Source organism: Epinephelus moara, chromosome 1 (assembly GCF_006386435.1).
Source record: "Epinephelus moara isolate mb chromosome 1, YSFRI_EMoa_1.0, whole genome shotgun sequence".
Classification (NCBI taxonomy): domain Eukaryota; kingdom Metazoa; phylum Chordata; class Actinopteri; order Perciformes; family Serranidae; genus Epinephelus; species Epinephelus moara.
In genome coordinates, this window is record NC_065506.1 from 26,203,687 (window position 1) to 26,218,138 (window position 14,452).

Genomic DNA, 14,452 nt, shown 5'->3' on the forward strand with positions numbered 1-14,452 from the left:
TCTTCTTTCTTTCTTTCTTTCTTTCTTTCTTTCTTTCTTTCTTTCTTTCTTTCTGTGAAAGAATTCTTATTGTGGTCATATTTAGATATACTGGACATTGTGCCAAATATTTTCAACCTGCAGCTTTAGCACAAAAGAATCCGTATCAAACATCTATCTTGAAACAGTACTGGTGGAGCCCTACTCCAAAGACACTGCCAAAACGTTTCAATAATAAATGGTTTGTAAGGCAACCTGCTTCCTCAATAGCTTCCACTTTACTTTTCTTGTGATGATGCCAACAGCACTACACAGGAGTGGAAATGTATAGAAAAATGCACATGTAGCGACAGTGAGTAGGGGAGAGCAGGGTTGGCTGTTCCACAGGTTGGTTGTCACAAAAGCAATGTTGTATCTCTACAGTTACACACTTCAACCCAGGCTGTTTCACATTTAAACTTATAGTAATGTTACATACATGTTACATGTTATTTAATAATGTTAAATTCGTAATGAATTGTCATGAAGCAATAGCTTTGATAAAGGCTAGATTTTTTTCAACACTGTAAATTCCTTTATTTTAGTTTCATTACAGAGGATCATTCAAACAAACGCAGAGTACAAATTTATGGTTTCAACACAAGGGACACTGATGAGTACATGTATGGAGGTGGTATTAATTTCAAAACTTGCGTGGTGTTTTATCTTAAAAAACTAAAAAGTTGCACATTTTATTAAATCTTTATTTTTTTTTCTGAAACCCAATTGATAAATATAGGGACAACCAACCCTAGTCATTGTGACAACCAATTTTGTGATGGGATTGGTGTTCACAATGTGTCAGAGTGTCTTTGATGGTTAATTACATCTTGTTACAATAGGTTGTGAAAAATAAAAGGGATACCCATTTCAAGCTCAGCATTTATTTAATGTAGGAATGACTGTTGAAAGATGATATGATGATGAGCAATTTAAACAAGAGTAAAAAATGTGACAACCATACCCGGTCTCGTAGACTGACTGAATTTGACATTTTTTCTTGAGACATCTCCGGACGTTCATCATCTGTTTTGTAACTGGGTGAACATTTTCACAATGTACTTCTTTACACTAACAGAGAGGGAAAAATGTGGGGGTGCTGTTATTTATAGGTTATCATGCAATGATTTACTGGTCTGACCCACTTGAGATTAAACTGGGTTATATATGGACCATGAACTAGAATGAAACCGACACCTCTTTGTCATATAGTCATATAGTATGTTCTGGGCACATTTGCATCAGTCACTCACGCCTACTTTGGCTCCATGAGAACACGTGTGTACATGAGGAGGAGTTGGATTACTGCCATTAACGCAGAGTACAGGACGTCTTATGCTGCTGAACCAAAATTCAAACACTGTGTAAAGTTATGTAATATTCTATATACAAAATATATATGTTAATGACAGCATCATTATAAACAGGAATTCTGGTCTAAAACAAATTGGTGCATATGTGTGCATGGGTTTGCAGCATGTGAGGAAGAAACCCAGTGACCCCCTCCCCCTTTTACATGAGCTCCTGAAAAACACAAAAACAAACAGAGGCTTCAAACTGAATTAAATCCCAGGCTTTGTGCTACACTAAAATATTATCTTAGTGGTTTTAGCTTGTAGATGTTCCATTCAGATATAACCTAATCCTAAACCTGTAAAAGAAAACATCTCATAATGGGACTTAGTGAAACGCTCCTTATCTGAGACCTCATGCTGGTGTTTTGTAACTGAGATCTCGCGAGAGTACGAGTTGGCATTGTGTTGACGGTACTTCTGGGGCTCGACGACTGGACTCCACTCCAGTAAAGCCCAGAGAAAGAAGCAGACGCGATGGGGCTGCTGTCTGCAGGTGTCGGACCCTTTCGGAACCGGGTGCGGGCGGTTCGGACCTGGAGCCGAGAGTTATCCAACATCTCGGCTACTTTACGCAGCGGCGGCGCACTGGCGTCGGTACGGTGACATTGTTTCTGTTGTTTTTCCTATTATGTAAAGTCGGTGCGCTCTTTTCCAAAAACAAATATGTATGCAAACGTAATGTTTTACAGCAGCTACTTGCATGTGTTGAATAAGAGTGTGTAGCAGGAGTTTGAGCCCTGTGTGGCTGTGTTTTGGGTCTGTCGTGGGAAAGAACACAGTGTTCCTCGGTGCAGGCTGCAGACCCCCCAAACACCTGTAAACAAACAAGCTGCGGCACTGTTTATGTATCATTCCTCAGTTGTTTACACTCTCATGGTATTTCCGTACGATAATGTTTAGTTTAGGAGTCAGTTTCCTCAGTTTCATAATGATGTGTTTGAAGGGGGTGTGTCTCTGTGACTGTGTGGTGGGGAGGGGCGCGCTCAGTCCGTGCACGTCTCACACATCCGCCTCATGTACTCATTCAGTTGCATTTACTTTTTAAAATAGGCAAAGCAAATATTATAAGATATGCAAATTATTAAATAAGTATAAAACTCGCTTGTGTGCGCAAGTTGGCATCTAAAAGTAGTGAACTTTTTGCACAGGAGGTTGTTTTATTTTTCATTTTCTTTCCTCCAAAATTAGATGTAACACAGGTTCACTGGCTGGAATGAGATGTCCCTAAATGGACTTTCTGCTTTTCTATTGCAGTAGGATAATGAGATCAAAGAAACTGATAGTGCAGATTAAATTTTTGCCTGTTGATGGCCAGATAAATGGCTGCACTTAGCCCCTGAACATTGTGTTCCTAAATAAAAATGCATCAGATATACAGTATATTGTTGATCTTATCTCAGGAGTATTTTCCACAAGGGAATGGTGCATACTCAAATGAAACAAACATTATGTAATACAGTGAGTTTCCTCTTTTTTTCTCTCTGATGGACTTTGCATGGTGAATAGAGCCTGACCCATACACAGACAGGCTGATATTGGCAGCTGTTTTATTACTCTGATGTGCAGATATGGGCTGAAATTACAGTAAACTGCAGCACTAAGTGTTTTATTCCATTTTAAGGATTATTTTGTAAATCACTAAGTCATGCCATGTTATCTTAAATTTGTGAAGAACACTGTGCTTTTCTTTCATATTTCCGCAGTGACCAGAGACCAAAAAAGGCAAACATTCCTAATTAAGTGAAGTAAACAGAGTTAGAAACAGCTAAACCTCATCATAACATCCGTCTTCAAACTCTCACACAACTCATGCAGTATAATCCAAGTCTCATTTATCCAGTCATATGCTCAGTACTTCACAAACACATGCATTTTTGCTCAAATCTGAAAGTGAAATGTATCTATGCTTTCTTCGAAGCCAGACTCCAATACTAAGCGTTTGTTTTTTAGCTAAAATATTTATGCTTGGGAAGTACTGAGCATACAATTAGATAAATGAGATGTTCCCGGTTTTCAGTGGACGCATGCCAGAAAAACAAAGTTTTCTTAGAATTTGAGGTTACATGACTAATTGATTTACAAATGGTCATTTTGTTGATGAAGTGTTCCTCTGAAGTGTCTCAGTTTTTTTTAAATTCACAGTTAATATTTTAAAAAATCCCCAACATTTAAAACGGAACATTTCTGACATTTTTGATGACAAAGATTATGGTTCAACAAGATCACAGTGTTAATGAGCTATACCTTGATATGTGAACAAAAGGTTTGCTTATGTTATGTGATCATGTAAAAACAAATCATATCAGCTATTAGGAATAAAAAGCAGTGACTGTCCCAGCTTACTCAGTGTAGAAGTCCATGGTGTGGGCTGGTAGTCTGTGTTCACATGGATAGACCAACATGTTTCAACCTTAGACAGTCTTCATCAGGTTGCCCTGATACCCTGATGAAGACACGTTTCCAACACACGGTCTATCCATGTGAATAAAGGATTTTTATTTATAATCAGAGTGCTTCTGATGCCTTTATAGGCTGCCAGCCCAAACCATGGACGTCTTCACATAGTAAGCTGAAGCAGTCATTGCTCTTTCTTCCTTTGTGACTATTTGCCCTATCCTTGAGGAACACCTGATTTTTTTCAGTTACCTACACCTAGTGTCTTGACCCAGTGCAGCACTTTCCTCAGTTGTTAGATTTTTATTATTCTCAGGTAACCCCAACAGTATTAGCTGCATAAACCCAGGATCAGTGCTGCTCCAGTGATAGACAACAATCAAAGATTTTGCAGTTGTGTGAAAGAAACACATTCCACTTACTTTTAAAAGTGTTTATAACCTTTAAGTATAATTTCATCTATGTTTGATCTTCCCCAGTGACAGATATGTGAGTAAATAGCAGCTTTAAAGGAACTGTTCATTGTATAAGTGGGTTATCTGCAACAGTGTTGTAATGAAATTAGGTTAACTGTGACACAGTCCAGTATGTCCACACCATAATGAGATTTCAGTAATCCTGTGAATAATGTTCTTTGGAAAAAAGCAGGACATATATCTCATATTAACATGAAAGCTAGTCTGTATGAGTGATTGATAATAGCTGCTAATGTAACGTGTCTGCCATTTTACATTAGGTTTAACGTCTGCTACATACAGCATGTTGAGATGAAGCCTTTCTGCCGTATACTTCGTGTCCACGTATTCATCATATGGTATCTGTATTTCAGAAGGCGTCACTGGTCCAGAGGAGATGTGGAGGATTATATCAACACAGTTTCTCGCTCGCGCGGTTGCTTAGCTCCAACAAACCACCAAGAGGTAGTGTACCCTCTAATGCTGTTACACCGTGTAATGAAGCTAAATAAGTTTACACACTGACCTACATCTTTTCAGGTCAATGTGAGCCATTTGCACTTAATTCTTTTCTTGTGTGTGTTTGCTGTTGAACTGGTTTAGGTTTTGAAAAGTTTTTCCCAAAGAATGAGGAAAGCACCGGCGTCAACAAATCCGCTGAAGGTGAGGAAGGTTGGGGTCATCATCACAAGCAGCATATGTGCACCCTCTGTTCTCCTTTCCTCTGCAGTGTATGACTGGTTCTTCTGTTACCATTTAGACGAAAATACCAAAGATCAAGAATCTCATGTAAGGGAGGAGAGGGACACAAATGATGATGGGGACGAAAGACGAAGAGGAGGGAAAAAGGAAGAATCGCACTGGTGGACGCGCTTTCAGGTGTGAATCATGTCCAGAAATTTGCTGATAACTGCCTTCAAGTAATGCTCACATAACGCACTACACAAAAACACTAATAACATGGTAAAATTTCTTCATCTAACAGGATGATTTTCCCTTGGATGAAAAAGCACTTCGCTACTCTGCCATCGCTGCAGCCGGCATGGTCTCAGCTTTTTTGTACTTTTACTTCCGAGAGACGGGGATGCAGATCTCCTGGAAGGACTTTGTGAATCACTACTTGAACAGAGGCTTGGTAAGAGGCAGAAAGGGTTATAGTTTTGGTACCCTCTGAATGGAGGTGCCTTTTACCTTTCTGTTTTGCAACCCTGTGAACAACTTGGTTTTTGTGCTCTCTACACAGGTGGCACACCTGGAGGTTGTAAATAAACAATATGTCAAAGTAATTCCTGCCCATGGAGTGGACACGTCAGAAGTGGTTAGTTGCATGAAAATGCTTTTATGTCCTTTCGTTTTTCACCCTGTTGATTAGGTTTGGGGTATTTTGATGTGTAGTTTAACAGTCACACAAGAGGAGAGGAGCCATACATACACCCAAATCCAATTCACTGATTAGGTTCAATGCTGCAAAGTGGGTATTGAGTTGGGTATAATTTGGTCAAACTTTAATTTCCAAGTCAAAAAATAAACTTTCACGATCAAGAGTTTGCCAACATGAGCCACCCTAAGCTACAGGTCCCTCCAGATAAAGTTAAGACTGTAGCAACAAGACATTTATTTATGTTGTGTAAGGAAAAAGTATGTCTTCCTTGCTATTTCATCTTCAAAAACTTCACATAGTCTTGCTTCAAAATTTAAAACATATAATGTATATTGATTGCATGTTATATGTTGTCTGTTTTGTGTGTATGTTTCAGAGCTATTTATGGTTCAATATTGGCAGTGTTGACTCATTTGAGCACAACCTGGAGATGGCCCAACAGGAAATGGGACTGGACTCACAGAAAGTTCCTGTATTCTACAGCAGTGAAAGTGATGGGTGAGAATTTCATCTGATGAGTAGCTGAGACGATAGCCCGGTGATTTTGATGCATATTGGATTTGCTCATGTTGATGCTGTCCTAATGGAGCTTCTTTCTCTTCACCCACAGGACTCTCCTGCTCAGCATTTTCCCAGCCTTACTGCTGGTAGGCTTTTTACTTTTTGCCACACGGCAGGGGCCGATGGCAGGGGGCCGTGGGGGTAGGGGGCGAGTAAACCCCTTCAGCATGAGTGAATCAAAGGCCAAGATAATAAAAGACAACATCAACGTTCAGTTCAAGGATGTCGCAGGCTGTGAGGAGGCCAAACTAGAGATTATGGAGTTTGTCAACTTCTTGAAGAACCCACGGCAGTACCAGGACCTCGGAGCCAAGATTCCAAAGGTTTATCAACTATTGTGGCATAGGGAGGAATTTTTTCCTCCAAAGAAAAATATGAGCTAAGAAAAGGGTTTTAAAATGAGACATTTCTCCACTGTGTCAAGTATATGTTAAGGCATTTCTATTGCTCATTAAGCAACACCTTTGTTTCCAGGGTGCTGTGTTATCGGGTCCACCTGGTACTGGCAAGACCTTGCTCGCGAAGGCCACTGCAGGAGAAGCCAATGTCCCCTTTATCACTGTAAATGGATCGGAGTTCCAGGAGATGTTTGTTGGCGTGGGACCAGCGAGGGTCAGTACCAGGCTAAATGCCACACTCATCCAAGTAGTTTTAAAGCTGAATGATGGGGCACACATAGCTCATGGTCCACAGCATCTGTAAACACAATGATTCTTTGGATTGTTACCTTATATAGAGCACTTGGAAGAGGTGCCCTGTTGGTGTTAAGTGATTTCTTTGTGTTTGTCTCGTATTAGATTAGGGATACATTTGCCACAGCTCGAAAGAATGCCCCCTGCATCCTCTTCATTGATGAGATCGACGCAGTTGGCAGAAAGAGAGGCGGGGGCAACTTTGGCAACCAGAGCGAGCAGGAAAACACGCTCAACCAGTTGCTTGTGGAAATGGACGGTAGGTAGTTACGTGATCTTTGTCAGAGTTCAAGCCTTTCTCCCATTCCTGGTGCAATGTTTTGCAAGGACTTTGTTTGCTATTTGTTTTTGTCATTCAACAGGGTTCAACAGTCGCACTAACGTGGTCGTTTTAGCTGGTACCAATCGAGCTGATATCCTGGATCCAGCTTTGCTGAGGCCAGGACGTTTTGATCGACATATATACATAGGTAAAAATGTAGCACTTGTCTGCCTCTTCTCTAGCTTTGTAAGTCCTGCTCTCCTGTGGATGCATGAGAACTGGTTTGAGAATTGACATTTTTTATAGAGACTCAAAGGGCCCTATTAAAAGCTCTATAGCACATTGTCTTAAGTGCATGGTGCGAGTGCATTAAAGGCCTGTCCAGCTGCACTTTTGTGAGCTAAATGGTGCATAATCTGGGCACAAAGTAAGGAGCAAGGGACAAAGGGGTTGTCTTTAGTCCCTTAATTAATCAGAGGTATGTTTTGGGTGTAGCATGAATTCAACCAATTAGGGTCCACCTGCACCCAGCACAAAATTATAAAGTTACGCTGCTCCTCGTGCATAAATGAGCACAGTGTCTCTCTTAATTGGGAATCGGACAGCAGCTCTGCTCTGCTCTCTGCTACGTTTACATTTTAGATGAATGTAAGAATGTAATCAGTATTTTCCTTATTATTTTTGTGTTACTTCCCGCACCTGCAACCCATCCACGCAACCCTGTCTATGTAACAAACATAGTGTATGTAGGTGCATCTTACTACCTGAATAATGTGCCCTTTAAATAGCAGGAAAATACTGCGTTGTAGACTTGAGACCAAGTTTTTGTTGGTCAATGGCACAGTCACTTTCTGCTGCCTCAGAATAGAAATGTGCCACCAATGTGCCTGACCACACCTCATTCTAAGACCTACATGCTCATGGGTGCACAGACGGGTGCTAGTACATTTGCTACTTACATAACATGGGTGCTATTCTTGAAAATGAGAACTGTGTTGGTCGGAAACTATGAATCACAGTTGCTTTGTGCTGTCCTGCGCCGTGCCGGGTTTAAGAAAGAACCCTTAATAGCTTTCACTGCATCGTCATAAATCACTGTAGTGTAGTGATAAGTGTTTTTGAGTGTGTTTGTGTGTGTGAATGCATGTGTGTACGTGGTCGCTGCTATTGCAGATTTGTGTTTGTTTTTGCCTGCTTCAGACGAGGTGCTAAGCTTGACCTTGACACACTCCCTCTATGGTTTCCATAGAATTTAGCTTCAAGCCTCTCAGATTTGCGTCTGTTCTTTTGCGCCTGCTCATTTGTTATGTCATTAAAAGCGTGTGTTGCATACTGTGCGCTTTTGTCTTTGTGGTTAAAATGCTTGATCTTTTTTCTGCCTGCTAAGATCTAATTTGCTGTACGCCAGCAGTGCTGGACAATAGTGGGCCGGGCAGTTTTCTCTCTGACAAAGAAAACTGGGTCAAAATGAGAGAGCTGGCTTTCTATAAAAGAAGGATTAGATGACTGGAGGCCAACATGAGGGATGGGACACACCGCTCCTCTCTGTGTTGTTGACTCTCTCAGCTCCCTGTCTTTTAGTGTTTCTGTTGTTCTGTGTAAACAGTATTGGATTGATGAAGGTGCTTAAATTAGCCACATTACTAACTAGAGGGGCAGACAGAGTGCACAGACCTCCACCAAGGCCAACTTTCCAAAGGGAAAAATAATTTGAAAATCCGCCTTGTGATTTGGATCCACTCAAAATTTAATGCGTGCTTTCTTGGGCCATGTTCCACACGTCCACTAAATTTAATGAAAATTTCGTCAATGGTTTTTCTGTAATCTCACTGACAAACAAACAAAGTGAACTTGACCTATAACCTACATGGCCGAGGTAGTTAATGTTTGATCAGGAATAAGTTACCTAACTTTTTATATCATTATGTCACTTGTTTTGAAACAAAAGCAAGTGTTGGTTTAGCCTGCATGAAGAATGCATTGTGTTAAGGTCTTCTTATTAGGCCACAAATTTAACTACTGTTAAATTGAGATCTGATGGATCCTTCAAATGCTCCATCACACTCTCCTCTCTACCCTTGTGTCAATCCTAGCCGCCACTTTGACAACAGACCTTGAGATATAAGCTCTAGAATATTTGCATTTTTGACAGCTATCTTCAAGATGAATGTCATAGATCTCATGCTTGCCTGTGAAAACAATTCTCTCTGCTGCTTTACAGGGAGCTGCTTGGTCACACATTGTCTTTCAATATTGTCTTTGCTTCCTAGTTTGATGCACAGCTTTACAAAATCAATTTAACATTATAGTTGTTGGCACCAGCATTTTGGAATTGACTCTGTGTAGCTGATGTCCTTTACTTCCTCTTTTATGCTGCTGTTGTTTGACTTGAAGTAATCCTAAGTGCATAAACAACCTTGGTGTTTAAAGCTGTGTGTTGGCCGTGAACCACTTGTCAGCGTCATCTTGAAAATCAGCAGTATGACATGAACACCTGTACTGCAGGAGAAGAGCTAAGTGGTTGTCGGGACCAGCTGCTGTAATATTTGTAAATGTGCCATCCTGATGAGTCTTACAATCTGAGACACACTTATCTTTCCTTGCTCAGCAATGTACAGGAGTAGTGTTGCCTCTGTATCAGCTGCATTATCATATATGATGTTAGCTCTGCAGTATCTGTTATTTTAATCTGCTTTTGCTCACTGCTTATCATTTTGTTTTAAAAAAAGAAAGCCCTGAAATTCACGATATGTCTGTTTTCTTTTCTTCTACAGGCCCACCAGATATTAAAGGGAGGGCGTCCATCTTTAAAGTGCATTTAAGACCCTTGAAGTTGGACACGAGTATAGAAGTAGAGGCTTTAGCCAGGAAGCTCGCTGCACTAACCCCAGGTTTTACTGGTAAGAGCAAGAGATGTGTGTTTGTTTGCATCAATCTAGGATCATACAGTTTGTCCTCTGTATCTCTTGCTGTATTTTTTTTGTCACAGCACAGTCTAACTTGGTTGTTGTGTCTCCTTTTGTGTCTCAGGGGCTGATATTGCTAATGTGTGTAATGAGGCTGCTCTGATAGCAGCGCGTCACCTCAACCAACATGTCAATACAAAGCACTTTGAGCAGGCAGTGGAGAGAGTTATTGGAGGTAAGTTAACCACATTTATGCAGATAACCTAGTTCTTGTAATAAAAAAAAAAACATACACACATGCACTGCAATTTGGTAAGACACCCTCTTTGCTCACAGGTCTGGAGAAAAAGACTCAGGTCCTGCAGCTCCCAGAGAAAACTACTGTAGCGTATCATGAGGCCGGACATGCTGTGGCAGGCTGGTTCCTAGAACATGCAGACCCCCTACTTAAGGTAGTCACCCTGTTTCCTTTTTCTTTTCTCTCACAGTGCCGCTTGACTGTCGGAATTCTTCTGCAGCATTGCATAATCTTGTTTTTACCTTGTGAGGATCTCACCAAACAATGATATTGTTAATTTATAAATCATAATGTCCTCCCTCAGGTGTCCATCGTTCCCAGAGGGAAAGGTTTAGGTTATGCGCAGTATCTGCCCAAGGAGCAGTACCTGTTCAACAAGGAGCAGCTGTTTGACAGAATGTGCATGATGCTGGGGGGTCGAGTGGCTGAGCAGGTTTTCTTTAAGCGAATCACCACTGGGGCTCAGGATGACCTCAGGAAGGTGACACAGTCTGCGTATGCACAGGTAATCACCACATTTTACAATGAGTGTGTTAACAGATACACAAGGCAGTAAACTCCTGTATGTAATAATCCATTGTCATTAGATTTTATGTGATTGGGAGTCAAACACTCTCATATGCTGAATAGAAGTTGAATAGGTGGTGATGACTCATATTAAAGGAAGGAACTCACCTCATTACCTTGACTTCATTGAAGAAAACTGTTTTACTCGCATGCCTCCATGGTGGATAAAGAATCTAAGAAAGGCAAACATTTGTCGTAAATAGAAGTAATCAGGGTCTGTATTCTCTGCTCAAATTGTGTGAGAGTATGTAAACAGATGTCTTGATATAGTTATGCTGTTGCTAAATACGGACCCTGATTACTTAAATTCATGATGAATGTTTTCCTTTTTCGGATTCTATGGGCACTGTTGAGGCATGCAAGAAAAACAAAGGTTTCTTAACAAATTCAATGGTGAGTCGTGGTGAGTAATTTATATAAAAATGGTCATTTTGCAAGTAAGTATTCCTTAAAAATAGGTAATAATAAACTGCAACACCAGTTACAAAATTAGCAATTACATTCTGTATACCAAGCGTGTTTCAAGATTGATTTTCTCAAAACAATAGTGACAGGATAAACACTGCAGCTCCTTTGTCACTGTACACTATTATTTCAGTTGAGCGTTGCTAACAAGTAGCTTCCTGCAGACTGCAGCAGTGTCAACTTGAAGATTAGAGTCTTTTTACTGCTCAGACTATTACAGGTCACTCTGCACATTTTGTTAGTCAGAGAATGTTGTAACCAAAATCACATACGAAACGGTTTGTCCTTTGACTTACAGTGCTATTTTCTCCTCGTACTTTAGGTTGTACAGTTTGGAATGAACGATGCAGTGGGTCAGGTGTCCTTCGACCTCCCCCAGCAGGGTGATGTAGTAACTGAGAAGCCCTACAGTGAAACCACAGCCCAGCTCATAGACCAGGAGGTCCGCCTGCTTATAGATTCTGCCTTCCAGCGAACACTGAAGCTCGTCACTGACAGGAAGGAAATGGTTGAAAAGGTGAGATCTATTATCGCTCAGTGAATAGATGTATAGATGAAGAGCCAGTGTGATGCAGCACTTTGATAGCTTATTATGGTTTGTTCAATTTAAAAAAACAAAACAAAAACGTTTGGATTGTGAGGAAGATGGTGAACCTCGACATCCTAAACATCTATTTGTGATATCATAACTTGTCTATTAATGTAGTCAGCCATTGTCATAAAACTACCAGTTATTTACTGTTATTGGTCATGTGTTGCAGGTGGCAAAACGTCTTCTAGAAAAGGAGATTCTCGACAAAGCCGACATGGTGGAGCTGCTAGGAGCCCGTCCCTTTCAAGAGAAGACTTCATATGAGGAGTTTGTAGAAGGGCTGGGGGAACTTGAGGAGGACACCTCTCTACCTGAAGGGCTAAAGAACTGGAACAAAGGGGAGGAAAAACAGCCCCAGAATCGGCAAAACAGATCAGCCCTTTCTCTGTAGGTGGACATGCAGCCTCAGGGCAAATATTCCACTGGATTCAGGTGAGAATTCGAGCGCCATCTGGTCCAGACTGTCAGGGCTCTGAGAGTGATCCCCTGTTCATCTCACGGACAGCTGCAAAAGGAGGGATGGAGATGTCCTGCACAGGTCGTAAACGGCCTGGATAATAACATTTTTTAAATTGTAGTTTTTATATTCTTGGGGGAATTATGCAAAAAATTACTCATCACTTTACAGTCAGGTCAGTTTGCAGTGAACATTTCACTGAAGGTGCCTTCCTTCCAAGCTCTGATTCAGTCCTACAGTGCAGCGACACTGATGTACACACCACAGAGTCATCTGTAGCCATGGTCTGAAAAGTTACTGAGCTCAAGTTACAAAACAGAAATTGACTGAGACATACATTTTAACATTCACAATTAGTGGACATCATGTGACAGTTATATTAGCTGTAATGTGCATTGTTCAGTTACACACTGTGCTAGTATCATGTGATGGTATCATATGAGTTAGATTTTATACTGATGCTCGTTGCCTTTATCAAACCATACATCTATAGAGCTAATAACAATGCTTCCAGCCTCGGCCGCCACTTCATTATGTTGATAGCTAAATATATAAATGTGTTTTTCCTGAGGGGGGAGACCAGGCTTCTCAGATGTTTCAGTTTTCAAAGGCACTGCTGACTGTCTTTTTACTCTTTCTCACACCGTCGTACAAGGAAGTAATTCTTAATATCTACATTTTCATCACCATTATAGTCTTCCAACAGACTTTAACCCTTTCTTAGCCCGGCTCTTATTCATTTTTCCACTAAAGGCAGCTGTTAGAACTGTTTGTTAATGTGCTTTGTGCACCGATTTTACCAATGTCATTGGATCGCATGTACTGTAGGGTGTCGTCTCCTTCTCAGTGTCCCAAAGTATTCAGAGTCAACATTGATGTCGACACCCATGAGAGCTGGGAACAGCTGAGATGAGCCACGCTCTCTCACACGCTCACACTACCTCACAGTCTCCGTCTTCTTAACTGACTCTCAGCTGTTACAATAAAACCATCTTACTGACAGTTTTTGTTCACAACACTCACACCACACTCTGGTTATGCTTTTTAGCCTTTTTCTTTTGTTAATCATATTGGTGAGTGTTACACACTAATTAGGGTCTTAAAGTAAAGAGAGGGTTAATTGGCTTTTCCATGGATGCATCTCGATGCCTTAGAACATTTATTAACATGACAACAAATTGCTGTCATCCTTTCTGTCAGTTGTGGCTTATGTTTGAATGTTTTCCCGAATTTTAAGCCACGCAATCTCTGCTGTATAACTATCCATGTAGCATTTCATGTATTTGAGAGCACCTCCCACGAGGGTTGGTTACACACTGTCATCACAATGTTAACAGTGTCTTAATGGTTAAGCCAGTAGCTCCTGAGCCACGTAAATACGTTTTAAAATCAAGATGTACTTGAACTAAATGCCTTGCAGTATGGGCAGTGAAGGCCCTTTTAAATTTTTTTTTATCAGGTTTTCCAGTAGAAGGTTTAAGGACCCGAACCAGCTTGACACTGGACCATTTTTTTCATCCAGATTAAAAAAGAACAAACATTATTATATGATGAGCAGGCTGGTTGTATATCGTTGTAAATGGAATATATTGTGTGTTTTGTGCCTGCTTGACAATGCACTATCCTTGTTCTTGCTTGATGAATATTCCTTTGTACATGTCAGTGAGGATTATGATGTGACAACAAATGAATGTGAGGCTGTTGTGGCTCACACCGATATTAAACAACTTTTATACCCCAAAGGTCCGTCTCTTTATTCTCAGTATCTTTGTTTTGTATTATCAGCCCAGTTTTTTCTTATTGTGTATAATTTCTAAAAATGTCAGGGTAATATTTTTACTCTTTTAACAATATTTTTATTCCAGCTTGATAGCAAATAAGCAGATACACCGCACATAAGAGGGCTGAATTGCTTTGTCTTTTAATTTAGTCTTCACTTAAAATGTTACAAACAATGCATTTTGCTAATGGCTTCATCACTCATCATCAAAACCTGATGAAGCCATGGGTGAAACACATCGTTTGTATCATTTCAAGTGAAGACTTAAT

General features: G+C 40.5%; 1 protein-coding gene across 3 annotated transcripts; it reads left to right on the forward strand.

The window, feature by feature from the left end:
• Positions 1 to 1,767: 1,767 nt before the first annotated feature.
• Positions 1,768 to 14,145, forward strand: LOC126392377 (AFG3-like protein 1). 3 transcript variants are annotated; one of them, XM_050047750.1, is made up of 17 exons: positions 1,768 to 1,967; positions 4,597 to 4,687; positions 4,826 to 4,885; positions 4,983 to 5,101; positions 5,208 to 5,357; positions 5,466 to 5,540; positions 5,980 to 6,101; positions 6,214 to 6,487; positions 6,639 to 6,776; positions 6,962 to 7,115; positions 7,219 to 7,326; positions 9,893 to 10,018; positions 10,149 to 10,259; positions 10,361 to 10,476; positions 10,627 to 10,827; positions 11,677 to 11,871; positions 12,116 to 14,145. In XM_050047750.1, the coding sequence occupies exons 1-17, from the start codon at positions 1,848 to 1,850 to the stop codon at positions 12,335 to 12,337; spliced, it is 2,382 nt and encodes a 793-aa protein (XP_049903707.1). In that variant the 5' UTR covers positions 1,768 to 1,847; the 3' UTR covers positions 12,338 to 14,145. The 3 variants fall into 3 exon arrangements, with proteins under 3 accessions (XP_049903707.1, XP_049903723.1, XP_049903716.1); XM_050047766.1 differs by having other exon boundaries at positions 10,627 to 10,803; XM_050047759.1 differs by having other exon boundaries at positions 4,600 to 4,687.
• The last annotated feature ends 307 nt before the right edge of the window (positions 14,146 to 14,452 follow it).